General features: G+C 37.6%; 1 protein-coding gene across 7 annotated transcripts in view; it reads left to right on the forward strand.

Moving 5' to 3' along the window:
* The first annotated feature begins 250 nt into the window (after positions 1-250).
* The window catches only part of LCORL (ligand dependent nuclear receptor corepressor like), a 247014-nt gene continuing 231646 nt past the window's right edge, over positions 251-15618 (forward strand). For 6 of the 7 annotated variants that reach the window (XM_058193338.1, XM_058193336.1, XM_058193332.1 and 3 more), the window contains exon 1: positions 251-402. In XM_058193338.1, the coding sequence (XP_058049321.1) occupies positions 282-402 (121 nt within the window). In that variant the 5' untranslated portion in view covers positions 251-281. The remainder of the gene's footprint in view (positions 403-15618) is intronic. The other variant, XM_058193333.1, reaches the window with a different exon arrangement.

Below are 15618 nucleotides of genomic sequence, written 5' to 3' on the forward strand. Positions count from 1 at the left end.
TGCGTCTACAGGGCAGGGAAAAGCCGTCCCTAATTAAGTGCCCATCAACGAATGAAGCTTCCGCCACGGTCTATCTGGCTCTGTTTGGCGCCCCTCAACGCTGGTCCTGCTCCAGCTAACCTCCCGCTCGTCGGCTCCAGCAGCCACAACAGCGTCTCCCTCCAAGGGGGAGGGGGAATCCGCGCACGCCGGGCGGGGCGTGGCCTGCAGGGGCGCGCGCGCTCCTGAATGCAAATGAGCGGGCGTGAGGTCAGCGGCAGTTGGAAAAGGGAACAAACGGAATGGCCGCCGCGGCTCCTGCTCCGGGCGCCTCGCAGTGCCGGAGCCCCCGCTGCACGGCGGAGCGCCGGGGCGTCCGCCGCGAGCTCGACTCTTGGCGGCACCGGCTTATGCACTGTGTGGGTAAGGAAGGCCGGGGTAACTCCGGTGCGGGAGGGCGGACGCGGGCTGAGCATAGGGACTGACCCCCGCCGCCGCTGCGGTCATTCTCTGCAACCGGGCCGAGGAAGGCAGGCGACCGTTGCCGATCCAGTCTACGGCACTCGGTTCGGCTGCCTCCGCTTGGGCGCCATGCCTTTTGTCCTGGGCGGCCGGACGAGAGTGCGGCGGTCCCTTTAAGAAGGAAAGCCACTAGGCATTGACGGTTGGGATTTGAAGTTCCCCTCCCTCCCCTCGGTGTTGCCATAACAACGGCTGTTCGCGGTCCTCGCTGCCCGCCCTCCCTCCAGCGTCCGGTGGGGCTCTTGCGCCTCCCTTCTCGCCGCTTCCAAAACTTTCCGGCCTGGAAGCGGATGGCGGCGGCGGCGACCCAAAGAAGTTCATGTCCCGGTCCCCTCTCTTGGTGCGCCTGATTTTGTCTTCCCCAGCGCGGGCGCGCTCTGGTTTTTCCGAGCTGGGGAGGGGCTTCCACCGAGTGGATGGTGGGCAAGCAGCCTAGGAAAGAGTCTAGTTTGGGTCGAGAAATTCTCCTGCAGAGACGAGCTGCGGGCATTTATGGCTCCCTTCCAGCCCACGGGCTCCAGAGCAAGTAATGAGATCGGCTGCAAACAGAGAGCCGTTCCGGGATGAGAGGGAGAAAAAGGGAACTCACTTTGCAAAGTTCCGAGTCCAGGTAGAACTTTTCATCCAGCAGACTCGGCCAGAATGGTTTGCAAAGGATGGGATGCAGGAGAAGGCCATCGTCCTCGGTCTGTAACGACCGCCTCGGTCTCTAGCCGGAAGTCCGCTCTTGTCCCTCTCTTTCCACCTGCAGACTTTTTCCTAAACACAATGGAGACGTCCCCACGCGCGTGGCCTGAGGGTTGTGTTTTCATCCAAAGGCTCCCCAGGGCGTGCATCCTTGGGCTTATTTAATTGTAGAATGTAATCATGCCTAGCTGCACATTAGTGTTTGCCTTGCTTCCAGAAAGCATCATTATTCAGCACTCTTGCCCTTGTCTTTTCTGTTTTCAGAAAAGACAATTTAGTATGGTTTTTAAGAGAGATGCCTTTCTTCTATATATCTGGCTATGTGGGGTTTCTGGAATGACTTTATGTTGACAAATGGACTCTGCTTTGTCAATAATGCTTTTTTAAAATCAGTAATGGTAGTATATATGTGCATAAAAATTCCAATATCCCAACCATTGCTTTTAGCATTTGCCTATCTAGTAGTCTTTTTTTGAAAGAAAGACTACAGAAGGGGGTGGGGAGGAGGAATTTTCATTCTCCAATCTGCTTCTGGAGATTCTTATCTCTTGCACAATATACTACTTAAAGATGAAAATATAGATTTAGCATTAGAACCAATTCTGTGCAGGATGCAAATTTTACTTGATTTCTGTATATCTGACATTTTATTTCAAGCCTTGAAAAGGCATACTATTGTTATTTACAAGCACTTTCTGAATGAGATGTCATATTCCTTTGACAAATGAGATGTGGTGTGAATATAATTCACTGTGTATATTCTACTACAGACTTCACAAATCTGGGGAAAAGTTCTAGTTCAAATAGTCTTCCAAGGAGTGCTACATATTAACAGAAGATTTAGAATACATTTTAGAGTATTCAGAACATATGTTGTACCATGTCATGATGTTGATTAAATAAATGGGTATTCTCTGTGTGACTGGTAAACCTTGGTTTTGCAACAAATGATTCATAACCCCTGATAAAAGTATCTTTTGCGGGCAACTTGTTTGCTTCTCAAAGGAGGCTAGCAATGCTTTTTTACAAATCAGAAAACAAGGCATAAAGTCATCTTGTTAAGCTTGACACCTGTTGATAACTATATATGGACTTATTTGCTTGGTAACAATAATACCTTGATATTGCTAAAAATAGGAAGAAACAATTCCATAAAGGGATCTACAGCTAGTATATATATTTTGCAGCTTACACAAATGGTAATACACATGAGACTAATTCATCTTGAAATGCCTTTAGCTGTTATTGTGACCTGACTCCTCCTATTTCTGAGTGGTGTTTAATTAGAAATGCATTAACTAGTCAAATTTGATTTCACTCAGCTTTTGTTTCTCTTCCTGTTAGATAATTTCATTGTATTATTTTTTTTTGCTGATAATAAAAGTCTTCCAAAATTCATTCATATCATTGTGAATGATGTGATGATTATTGTCTGTATATGATTTAAGTTTGCACTTTTCTTAAGTTCGTTAAATTTGTAAAATGAATTTGTCTCTATCTGCTGTGTTTTATATTCATTTCAGGGTGGATAAAAATCAGTGATTTTTTTAAAATGGATTTTTAAAATTTAAATAGGACTTTTAAAATTTTTATCAAATTTATTTTAATAAAATGCTTTTGGAGTAAAAATCTAAATATAGTTTTCTATTTAAATTAATAATTTAGTCTATTCAACATGAGCTTAGTTATGTAGCATGAGGCTGTATATTCTGCAATATTTACATTTTTTGTAAACTCATTCAATGAATCCAAGCTCTGCGAGCTGAGATAACATGCACTGCACTGATGCATTCACACAATTTCACAATAACCATGAGATAAATCATAAAACAAAGTTCAGGAACATTCCTTTATCCCATTGTTTTGCAAATCTATGTGTACTACAAACTATATGATTGCTTGAAGAGACATGCATCTACCACCAGGCTCTAAGTGTGAGGAAGAAGGGCAAGCAGTAAAAGTGAAAGTGAAACTTAAGCAGCTTATAAATAAAATATTAAAGAGCATACTATTGAAGAGTCATTTCAGATTGATCATGGCAGCACCTGTTAGCGGGCATCCGCTCACCTGCTGCTTATCAGGTCCCTCAACTTGTGTCACTGCCACATCACCAGCTGTCCCATTAAAGTGAATGGGACTGTTGGTGAGTCAACAGTGGGTCAGAAGAGAAGCCACTGTGGGACAGAAACAACAGTTGCTCTTTAAAAATTATGATTTAAATCAACTAGCCTTTTTACTAGTGATTTAAATCATGATTTAAATCAAATCCACCTTGATTCATTTCACTAATTGTTGTTTCTCAGTTGCCCCCCCCCCCATTAATTTTTTTAACCCCTTCTCCATTTCCAATAGCTCAGGATTCAAATAGCTTTTTTTCTACTTGAATGCCTCATCTTATTTCCTATGTATAAACTATCTATTTATCTTTTGCATCAGTATCTGTTTTGTTCTTTCCTACCAAGGTGGTTGTTTGTTCCAAATTTCATTTTTCATTAACTCCTTTCTCTTTGGTGTGGAAACCTGGATTACTATTGGTTTATAAAACTACTTTATTTATCCCATAGTATTTTGTATAAAATATTTCAAATTGTGATGGAAGAGTTTGTGAATAAGACAACAAAATCAGTATTGAGACCTGTGGTTTCATTTTATTCTACTTGTTCTCCAGGTAGAACTTATTAAATCTATTTTATTGCATTATTTGCTTTTATCTTTCTTGGGGACATAATAACTATTGTTGTCAATTCTTTATCTTTATTTGATATATTTTTGCATATAACAAATTCTAAGGCTGTAATAAAGAATTACATTTCTTTAAAATTACTAGAGTGGTATGCTGGCAGGTTATTGAATACTTTGGCTTTTAGATAGATTCTATTATTAAATTGAACTTACATTACATTAGATAAATAATGGAGGTGGAAGACAGATGATTTGTTGTTATATTTGGAATCTTGAAACACTGCACTTAATGCGTTTCTGCTAAATTTTAAGGCTATGAAACTTCAGGAGTTAGAAAATTGAAATATTAGCAGAGAGTGCCATTTGATTAAGGTAAAACATTGCAATGTTATAGATTTTTTTTGCAATCACACCTCTGTTTAGTATAATCTTTAATGTACACATCTCCTCTAAAAATCCAAACACCCAAATAAATACAAATGAACCCTGAGAACAAGACAATGAAACTTTGGGAAATAGAGATTTATAACAGTGTAATTAAAATTTGCTTCATACTTCACCTGGACACTCTGCATTTCCCCAAGAGAAATGTATCTCACAGTTTGAGAAACCCTGGTTTAGTCATTGTCATTTTAGTTAAGTTTCAGTCTTCATGGTCTCATGCTCTCAAAGATCCCCTGGTACAATGACAAATTTATAGTAGATTCTGTGCATATGAGCTGCCTGAACCCTGATGCAGCAAAGCAACTCCAAACTGTAATGTCTACCACCATGGGTTACAGTTGGTATCAAGTTCTTTTGGTGAAATGCTGTATTTAGTTTTCACCAAATATACTCCATCTTCTCTGCTCTGTCCAAAACATTGTTGCAGAAGTCCTGGTCTTTATCTGGATATCAATGAGCAAACTTTAGTCTCTGGTCAATAAAGCTTGCTTTCTGGCACACCTCTCATGTAGAATCTGATTTGTGAATCTTCCTTCTAATAGTACAGTCATGCATTTCAGCATCATAGTGGCAAAGATACACATCATGAAATTCTGGGGTTCTGAGAGATTTCTTTCATAATCTTGCAATCTGTTCTTGGGCTGAATTTGCTGGAGTTGCTTGACCTAGGAAACAATATTGTTATTGATATTATTTGAGACTGGAAAAAGCGCAGAGAAGAGCAACTAAGATGATTAAAGGCTTGAAGGCTAAAACATATGAAGAACAGTTGCAGGATTTGAGTTTGGCTAGTCTAGAGAAAAGAAGGACTAGGAGGGATATGATAGCAATATTCCAGTACTGTATTTGAGAGGCTGCCACAAAGAGTAGCGGGTCAACTTATTTTCTAAAGCACCAGAGGGCAGGGCAAGAAACACTGGATGGAAACTAATCAAGAGAAGCAACCTGGAATTAAAGAGAAGGGCACTAATTGTGAAGACAATTAACCAATGGAACAGTTTGCCATCAGAATTTGTGGGTGCTTCATCACTGGAGGTTTTTAAGAAGACACTGAAGGGTCACTTATCTGAAATAGTATAGGGTGTCCTGCTTGAGCAGTGGCTTGGACTAGAAAACCTCCAAAAACCAATCTGATTGATTGATGTTTAAATCTGTTCTCAGACTTAGTGGTATCTATAGCCTTATTTCTGACAGTCTTACCTCCTTTGATCTAGACATAGTGATACCACACAGCTAAGGAGCAAATAAATGTCTGAGGTTTGAATTAGAGAGGTTCCTCCCAGATCCTGTCTAATAATGTAGAAATCATGTACACTTGATATGTGCACCTGAATCTAATTCTAGTATTGGTGGTAGTAAAAATACAAGTATGTTCTTCTTTTTCCAAATGCAGAATTTGCATTTATATTTATAGGTAGTCCTTGGATTATGATGGTAATTGGGACTGGGATTTCATCACTAAGCAATGAGGTGATAAAGTGCAGTACCACATGACCACATCACTTAGCAACAGCAATCCTGTCAGTCTGAGTTGCCATAGTTACTGTGGTAGTTAGGTAAGAGTCCACCCTGATCTAATCCATTCCTACTTTGGTTGCTTCCAGCTCCAAGCTGGGGGCAACTTTCTCTTGTCTTCCTACCCCATCTTTATCCTTTTGGACATCTTGCACTTTTTTTCCATTGCTTTTGCTGCCCTCCACTCCGCTGGCCCTGGCACACCAGTTAGCCTTCTCTGTCTTCCTCTTGATATTGGTACACATCTGGCTTGGCCCTTCATGGTGATTTGGACAAGAGTGTACATGGCCTTCAGAGAAAGCCTGGCCAAGCTAGCAGCTGCACAGGAAGGTCCAAGCTATCCATGTCTTAGCAGCAGCAGGAAGAAGATGGTGAACACAGCTGAGGACAACAGGGCCAGTGGATCACAGTGGCAAAGTGGCCAAAAGGGCAGAGATGAGAGAGGAGATAGGTGGGGAGCAATTGAAGTGGCCCTGTAGTAATAACTGGGTGAGCTGCCAAAGCAACCAAATTTTGATCACATGATTGTGGGGATTCTGTAGTAGCCATAATGTCAGGAACCAGGCATAATCACCATCTGGTGTCACCGTAACTTTGAACAGTTGCTATACAAAAGTTAGTTAAGCGGGGACAACTTGTATTTAAATTACACAATGGATTACAAAATGTAAATAATGATATCTCTTATATTCTCTATATAGCAATACTGTTGAAATGAAATCAAATATATGTATGTAGAAAAAGTAAAAGTCAATTGGAGGTGGATTAACTTTTTCAAATGACTGGATGGGGCAGATATATTTCTGTATGTGTGCATACACACACACACACACACACACACACACACTATGATATAGAGTTGGGTTTAATTAAATAGAAGTTAAGAGTTCAACACTTTTATTAATTCTGCCAGAAATAAAGGACACTCTAAGCAAGAGTGGACAGGGGAGAGGAGATGGTTCCATGCAACTGGGGGCAAGCGCATGTGTGCACCTCCATTTATGCGAGCGGCGGTCATGCACGCCCACCCACCGCTTGCAAAAATGGAGCGCGCATGCATGCACTTACTCCACTGCTCACAGAAATAGAGCAGACTTGCCTGCTGCTCGTGCAAATGGGGATGCATGTGTGCACGTTTGCCCACCACTTCCACTGCCCAGTTCTGAATGGTTCAAGGCCTAGTAGTAGGCCATGACCCAGGGATTGGGGACCATTGCCATAAGCTATATATTGGAATTCCTGAGAATATTCTATTCTATTCTATTCATATATTCATATATTTGTTTCCTAAATTGAAACACCCTTCCCTTTGAAGTTTGGCAGGTTTCTACCCTCCTAATTTTCCAAAAGGCCCTTGACCTTTTCCCCTAAGTGCTCGGATAAGGTGAAGCAGACAAAATGAGGGACTGCATATGGAAGCTTAACCAGACATGTTAACATGTTGAAATGTAAAGGCTTGCCTCAATCTCACACCTAGGGTGTTTTTGAAGCTGCCTCAGCAGATTTGGATGAACTCCCTGATACTGTGACATCATATAATTTTTGTGAGGACACGTGTGTGCCGACCAAAAGCTTGCACATATACGATAGTGACCAAAATTGTGTAAACCTTTTTTGAAAAACTCTACTTTTGAGGTTTGATGGCTAATAACACCATTTTGGGGGGAGTAGTACTATAAAATTATATATCAATGGAAAGATAATTTAATCAAGAATGTAATGCAATAAAGTTTGTTCAATTATCTGTGGAAAGATATAGCCAAATAACCAGAAAAAGGAAGTACAACACTTAGGTTGATATCAGGTAGCTTTCCTTCATTTGATTGTAGTCAATGAGCATGAGTGTTTAGAGACCCAATCAGGTGTCATCTTGTTTTGGCAATGAGCCAATCAGTTCACAGTAGGATTCAGTTATTCATGTCATGTATTGAAGCTGAGAGAAGGACATTTGTCAGTGTGTTATGTGATTGCCATCAAGTTGGTTGGACTTTTTGGGTTTTTTCATTTAGTGAGCTTGTAAAACATAATAAAATTAAAGTAATAGTCGCCCAGAAAGTGATGTAAAATAGTATTATTAAATGAACAAGGCTACAATTATAAAGAAATTATAAGAAAAATTGGTGGAAACTTAACCAAAGGTGGCATTTCTAAGTTTTTGAAGAGATATAAGGAGACTCAGTCACTACAAAACTGCACTGGCAAAGGCAGGAAAAGATGCACAACAGCAAGTGATGATAGAAGAATTAAGAGACTGTGCCTATGTGACAGAAGAAAATCATCTGGGTATATACAAGATGAAATGGCGCAATGCAATGTGAAGTTAAATGCAAGGACTGTTCCCTGCAGACTGCAGGAATTTGGCCTAAAATCTAGAATTCCATGAAAAGATCCACTTTTATGTAATTATGAAAACCTTTGAAAGGTTAGTGCTGGCCCACCTGAAAATCACGGATTGGCTTCTGTATCCCTTACAATTTGCCTATTGTGCAAATAGTTTGGCAGATAATGTTGTTAATATGACACTGCACTACATGTAGTAACATTTTGAATTCACAGGGAGCTATGCCCAGGTCCATTTTGTAGAATTCAACTTGACATTCAATACCATCATTCCAGAAATATTTCTAAAGTTTAGACTCTAAACTGATTCAGCTAACTGTCTGACCACACTTGTAGGTGGATTATAAGCCTAACAGATAGAAAGCAGCAGGTGGAACTAGGAAAAATCACATTGAATATCTATTCAATTAGCACAGGGGGCTGTGTGCTTTTTTCATTACTCTTTTCTCTCTATACCAATGACTGCATATCGAAGGAGCCTTCTATTAAAGTACAGAAGTTTGTAGATGATACAACAGTCCTTAGTCTCATTCGAGACAGTGATGAGCCTGCATATAGATGGGAGGTTGAACAGTTACTTCTGTGGGTTAGCCAGAATAATCCAGAGCTGAACACTTAAAATTATAGAGATGAGAGTGGATTTTAGGAGGAGTCTTCCTATTCCACTACCTCTGACTATATTAGACAACACAGTATCAACAGTAGAGTCCTTCAGGTTTTTGGATTTTATAATCTCCCAGGATTTGAAATAAACACCAGACATTAGAATCATCATTAAAAAGGCATAAACGAAGAATTTTCTTCCTGCATCAACTCAGAAAATTCAGACTGTCCCAGGAGCTGTTGATACAGTTTTATAGAGGAATTATTGAGTCTGTTTTTTTTTTTTTTTTGTATAAAAAAGTTTTATTTTTACAATCATATCAAATAATTCATCCGATGTACAGTTATATACAATTAGTCGGGCCTGCCCAGTCACCACCCCCCTTTTTAATCTTCTTCCCTCTTCTACCTTCTTTTACTTTCCAAACCTTCCTCTCCTTCTCTTATCTACCTCCTCTCCTCCCTCCACCCTACACTCTTCTCCCTCTTCTACCCCTCTTCCTTCCTCTTCTCCTCTTTCCTACCTCCTACTCTCTCTTTTTTCCCTCCCCACCGTTCTAAAATGGCAACTGGTCAGACCCGACCCTACATTAATTATATTTATACATCTTCAATAATCCCTGTACATTAACCATCACTCCATCACTAACCTCAACCCCCCAATTCCCTTCCCCTTTACCCCCCACCCCCCACCCCGACTTCCCAGAACAAAATGCAGGGTATCAAAACTAACAATCATAATCTAAAATAATTCCTAAATTATAATCTCTAGTCTCTCCACGCTTATTCACACTCTCAATTCCCCTCTCCTTCAAAAATATATCTAATACAAATTATTTCCTAAATTTACTCATATGCTATTTGATATTTTTTTATCTGATACTTATTTTGAATATAATCAATCCACATTTTCCATTCTAAAATATATTTTTCTTGTGTATAGTCTTTCAAGTAAGCAGAGATTTTTGCCATTTCTGCCAGATTTGATACTTTAAGAGTCCATTCTTCAATTGTAGGTAATTCTTCTTTCTTCCAATATTGAGCAATCAAAAGTCTTGCGGCTGTTATTAAGTTCAGAATCAATTTAGTCTCTATAGCTGTACAATCCATAATTATTCCTAGTAAAAGAACTGCGGGTAAACTTAATCTTCTTTGTCAAAATATTCAGCATAATCCACCATACTTTAATCCAAAATGCTTTAACTTTTTTACAAGTCCACCATATATGATAATAAGTAGCATCTTCACAATCACATCTCCAGCATTTAGCCTGTACATTAGGATACATACATGACAATTTTTGGGGGTCTAAATGCCATCTATCAAACATCTTATAAAATTTTCTCTCATATTTTGCGCTTGTGTAAATTTAACATTCCTCACCCAAATTCTTTCCCAAGTTTCCAACATTATTGGTTGCTGAAAATTTTGTGCCCACTTAATCATACAATCCTTAACCAAATCAGTCTCTGAATCTATTTCTACTAATACATTATACAACCTCTTAATATGCTGTTGACCTTGATCTCTCATTTGTTTTAACAAATTATCCTCAATTTGCTTAACACCTATTTTTTGATCTAATTTCCATCTAGCTTGTAGTTGTCCATATTGGAACCATGTATAATTTTTCCCTTCTTCCCCCATCTTTTCTCTAGATTTTAATTGTAATTCCCCCTTTTCCATACAAAGAAGTTCTTTATAAGTAACTACCTCCATCTTTTGATATATATTTATATTTTCTATCATGTGTCTCGGTTTGCGCATATTGGAATCTTTCCATCTAATTTGTATTGATATTTCCTCCAAACCCTCAATAATGCATTTCTAATTATATTATTTTTAAATATTTTATCAACTTTCTTATCATATAATAAATAGGCATGCCACCCATATAACAAACCATAACCTTCTATATTCAGAACTCTTTCCTCAGTTAAATTAATCCAATCAGTAATTAATGATAAAACAACAGGTTCATAATACAATTTTAAATTAGGCATTTTAAGACCCCCTTTCCTTATATCCTGCATTACTTTTAATTTTATTCTTGGTTTTTGCCCATCCATACAAATTTACTAATCCCTTTTGCCATTCCTGTAATTTAATATCATTCTTAAACACCGGTATCATTTGAAACAAAACAAAAACCTGGGCAAAACATTCATTTTATAGCCGCTATTCTTCCCAGCAAAGATAGTTGTAACTTCTTCCAACTCTCCATTTCTTTCCATACCTTCTGCCACAATACCTCATAATTATTTTTGTATAATTTAACATTTGAAGCTGTAATATATATTCCTAAATATTTAACCTTTTAACGATTTCAAAACCTGAAGTTCTTTCTAACTCTTCTTTTGTTGTATATTCATATTTTTAGTTATCATCTTTGTCTTTTGCTGATTCACCTTAAATCCAGATACTTTACCATACTGACCAATTATATCTTTTAAACCAGTTACTGAGTATATTGGTTGAGATACAGTAACAACCAGGTCATCTGCAAAAGCTCTTAATCTATAATCTTGATGTTTAACTCTAATTCCCTTTATTCGATCGGAACCACGTATGTTATTCAGAAGAATTTCTAAAGTTAAAATAAAAGTAATGGGGACAAGGGACATCCCTGTCTCGTTCCTTTCTCAATTTTAAAAGTTTCTGTTAACCCACCATTTACTATTATTTGTGCTGTTTGCTTCTGATATATTGCTTTAATTGCATGAATAAAATAATCCCCAAATTGCATTTTTTCTATTACTTTAAACAAAACTGCCAATCCAATCTATCAAAAGCTTTTCAGCATCCAAAAAGGAATGCCGCTGATACTTGGTTGTTTTGTTCCAAATATTCAAGTAAATTTACGATTTGCCTCACATTATATCTCATCTGCCTACCCTTAATAAATCCTGACTGATCATTATGAATTATTTGATTCATCACTGGCATTAATCTATTAGCCAATATCTTGGTAAATATCTTGTAATCAGTATTTAAAAGTGATATAGGCCTATAATTCTCTGCTTTAATACCATCTCGATCTTCCTTCGGTATTAACGAAATAAAGGCTGTCCTCCATGAAGGGGGAACATCTCCTCCCATTTGAATTTTATTAAATAACTCTTTAAGTGGTTCAACCATCTCATTTTGTAAATTTTTATAATAAACAGCTGTTAAACCATCTGTTCCTGGTGCTTTACCGATTTTAAGTTGTTTAATTGCTAAGAAAATTTCCTCTGAAGTAATTAATTGATTCAGTTCTTCTCTTTGATTTTCTGTAAGCTCACAAATATTTTGTTGTTGTAAATATCTTTCTATCTCTGTATCATCAACCATATCCCTAGAATATAACTTACTATAATACTCTAAAAATGCTTTTTTAATCAAGTTCTTTTGATAAACTTCCTTACCCCTATATTCTATTTTATCAATCGTTCGTGATTTCTGTTTTTTCCTTATTAAATAGGCAAGCCATCTTCCTGGCTTATTGGCATTATTAAACGTATCATGTTTTACATATTGTAAATTAATTGCTACTTGATCTGCCATCAACATATTAAACTGACCTCTCAATATATTTATTGATTCTTTTATTTTACTATTTCCTGGGCTATTTATCAATAATTGTTCTTTCTTTTTAATTTCCTCTTCCAGTTCCTTTTTCTTTTTCTGCAATTTATTTTTGTATTTAATATTCATTTGTATAAGATTTCCTCTCATATAAGCCTTACTGGAGTCCCAAATCATCTCTATAGATGTCTCTTTTTTCATATTCATAATAAAAAATTCTTTCATTTGTTTTTTACATTCATTTACATTTTGTTCATATTTAAACAAATTCTCATTCAACCTCCATGATCTCCTAGCCTCCTTTTCCCGATCAAATTCAATCCAAACTGGACTATGATCAGATAGAGTTCTTGAACAAATCTTCGTCTTCTTCACTCTAGAATACAAGTCATTAGTAATCAAAATAAAATCAATCCTCGAAAATGATTGGTGCCTGTCAGAAAAGAAGGTAAAATCCCTCTCTTCTGTATTATGTTCTCTCCAAATATCTCTTAATTCCAAGTCCTCCATCATTTCAAAAAAAGCCTTTGGTAATTTCGCCCGGCTTGATATCTTCCTTAAGCTTTTTTTGTCTTTTTGAGTATCCAACACACCATTCCAATCACCCATTAATATATATGATTTATAATCCCAAAATACTATTCTTTTATGTAAAACTTGAAAAATTTTCTTGTTGTTGATTCGAGCATAAACTCCTATTAATAATGTCTTCTTTCCTCCAACAAAAGTTCAATAGCAATGTATCTTCCTTGCTTATCCACCTCAATTAATTTTGCTGATATATCCTTCTTTATATATATAACTAAACCATTTTTTTTCTCCAAAGAGGAGGCAACAAAATGTACTCCCAGTTTTGAATTTATCAAATATTTCTGGTCTAAAGATCTAATATGTGTTTCTTGTAAACAAGTAATGTCATTTTAAAATTGTTTCAAATAGTGAAATACTTTCCTTCTCTTCTGCGGTGAATTCAAACCATTAACATTCCAAGATAATAGTTTAATTGCCATTATCGGCCAAAGGAAACTTTTGGAACACTAGCCGCAAATCACATTTTGCTTTAGGCCTTGCTCCTCCCACTGTTTCCGTTGTAGTAGTTGCCAGTTGTTGTTGTGCCTTCATCTCTTGTTCCTTGCGTTTAGCAGCAGCTCTTGTCAGCCTTTGTTCTTTCGAATCTGGACCCGTCGTAGGTATTTCCAACACTTGTAATAAATCTTCTTCCATCGCAATCTGTTCTTGAACCTGCTTCACTTCTCTTTCCTTCACTTCAGTCTCCTTTCTTCTAGCATCCAGTGGAGAAAGACTTCCAACTTTTAATGCCTCAACATAAAATTCTCTCGCTTTTCCAACTGTATTGAGACGATGTACTTTCCCTGCATAATATACTATTATACCAGTTGGAATATCCCATCTATATTCAATCTGACGTTTTTTAAGTTCATTCACCAGGAAGGCAAATTCCTTTCTAGCCCTTAACATTTTGGTGGAATTTCCTTTAATATTAAAATATCCTGACCAGCAATCTGAATCTTCTCCCCTTATATGAGGCTTGCAAAATCTGATTTCTCACTGTTCTATTTGTAAAATAAATAACAACATCCCTTGGCAACTTTTTGCCTTGCTATCCAAGAATTCACGATATATTTTATCAATTTGATAAGCCACATCTGCTGGACGAGCTGCTAATATCTCAGCAAATACTTCAGAAAAATTTCCTTAAATCCTCTTCTTTATTCTCTTTCAGACCACGAATTCTTAGAGCAAATTCCATATTTCTATATTGTATCAAAACTATTTCATCATCTGTTTTTCCATTTTACTTTGAAATTCAGCCATTTTATTATCTAATTTTGAATTATGTTGCTTAATTTCTTCAACCTCCTCTTCCAATAAAATCACATTATTTGCCAAACTTTGTACTGCAATTACAAATCCTTCCTTAACTTCTTTATTTCCACTTGAATTTCTGATATCTGCTCTTTCATTTCAGACATCTCATCAGTTATTACTTTAAATTTTTCTTGCATAAAGTCTTTTAAATTCTCTTGTACCGCCTCTAAGTTCAATGTTCTAGTCTCCACTGTATGAGCTGGAGGCACCAGCTGAGGAGATTCCAGAGCCCTTTGTTACAGTAGACTTTAATTGTTTGGCTGCCATCTTCTATAAAATTATTTATTTATTTCCAACTTAATATTCAGTTTAAATCTTCTTAACCTCTGAGAAACACAGTCTTTTAAAGCTTTTTTAAAGCAATATTTAAAAAGAAAATCTCTCCTAGATTCTAGGCAGCAAAGAGTTAAAGAGTTGAAGTAGCAAATAACATGCAATTTACCAAGAGCAGACGGCAAGCGCTGAAAGTATCACTTTCGCTTTCCACTCGTTAACTTGTTAACAATTCGCCTCCATTTTCTTGCTGTTTTCAAACTTGTTACAAAGTAACGGGGAATCGGCTTGGCTACTTGCATAAAGTTCTCCCACTTTCGTTCTGTCCGGTATAATCCTTTATTGTCCAAAATAAATCTCGGCGTTTGGTCGTGGTGATTGGTTCCACCCAAGCAGAAGAATCCTCGGATCTGGAGCTCTTCGGGTTGCTGGAGGGAACTTAACCCTTCAAACCCCTTTTTTCTCAGGGGCTTTAGGGAAATTCAACCTCTGCCCTCCGCTCACCCCCTCCTCTTCTCCCGAAGAGAGGGTTTTTCGAACCGCTGGACTGCAGATATAAGCTGTCCTAGCGATTCCACAAAATCCAGAGGTTGGTGATCGTAAAGATCACCGCCATCACCTACGGTGCCAAACCGGAAGTCATTGAGTCTGTTGTTTATTACTGTCTGGTTTGGTACAGCAACTAAACAGGACAGGTACAGACTTCAACAGATATTTAGGACTGGGAAAAAACCCAAAACCAATTGCAACCATCCTGTTTTCCATTGAGCATCAATGTACTACATGGGTCAGAAAGAGAGCTGAGAAAATATCTACAGATCTCTCACATCCTGGACATAGATTGCTTGAACTTTTCCCTTCGGGACACCACTACAGGGCATTGCATGCCAAAACAACTAGTCATAGAGATTGTTTTTTCCTCATGCCATCACTCTGTTGAACACCTAATTTCCATAATACTGCCTTATTTCTATTTACCCATGTAGTAGGCTGTATTACTGTTATTTTTTTAAAATAGTTTTTATTTTAATGTAAAATACAAAAAACAGTAAGAAAAAGGGAGAGGAAAAAGGGAAGGAAAAAGGGAAAAAAGAAAGCAAAGGCGTTGATTTCCAA

Source organism: Ahaetulla prasina, chromosome 8, assembly GCF_028640845.1.
Source record: "Ahaetulla prasina isolate Xishuangbanna chromosome 8, ASM2864084v1, whole genome shotgun sequence".
NCBI classification, from domain to species: Eukaryota; Metazoa; Chordata; class Lepidosauria; order Squamata; family Colubridae; genus Ahaetulla; species Ahaetulla prasina.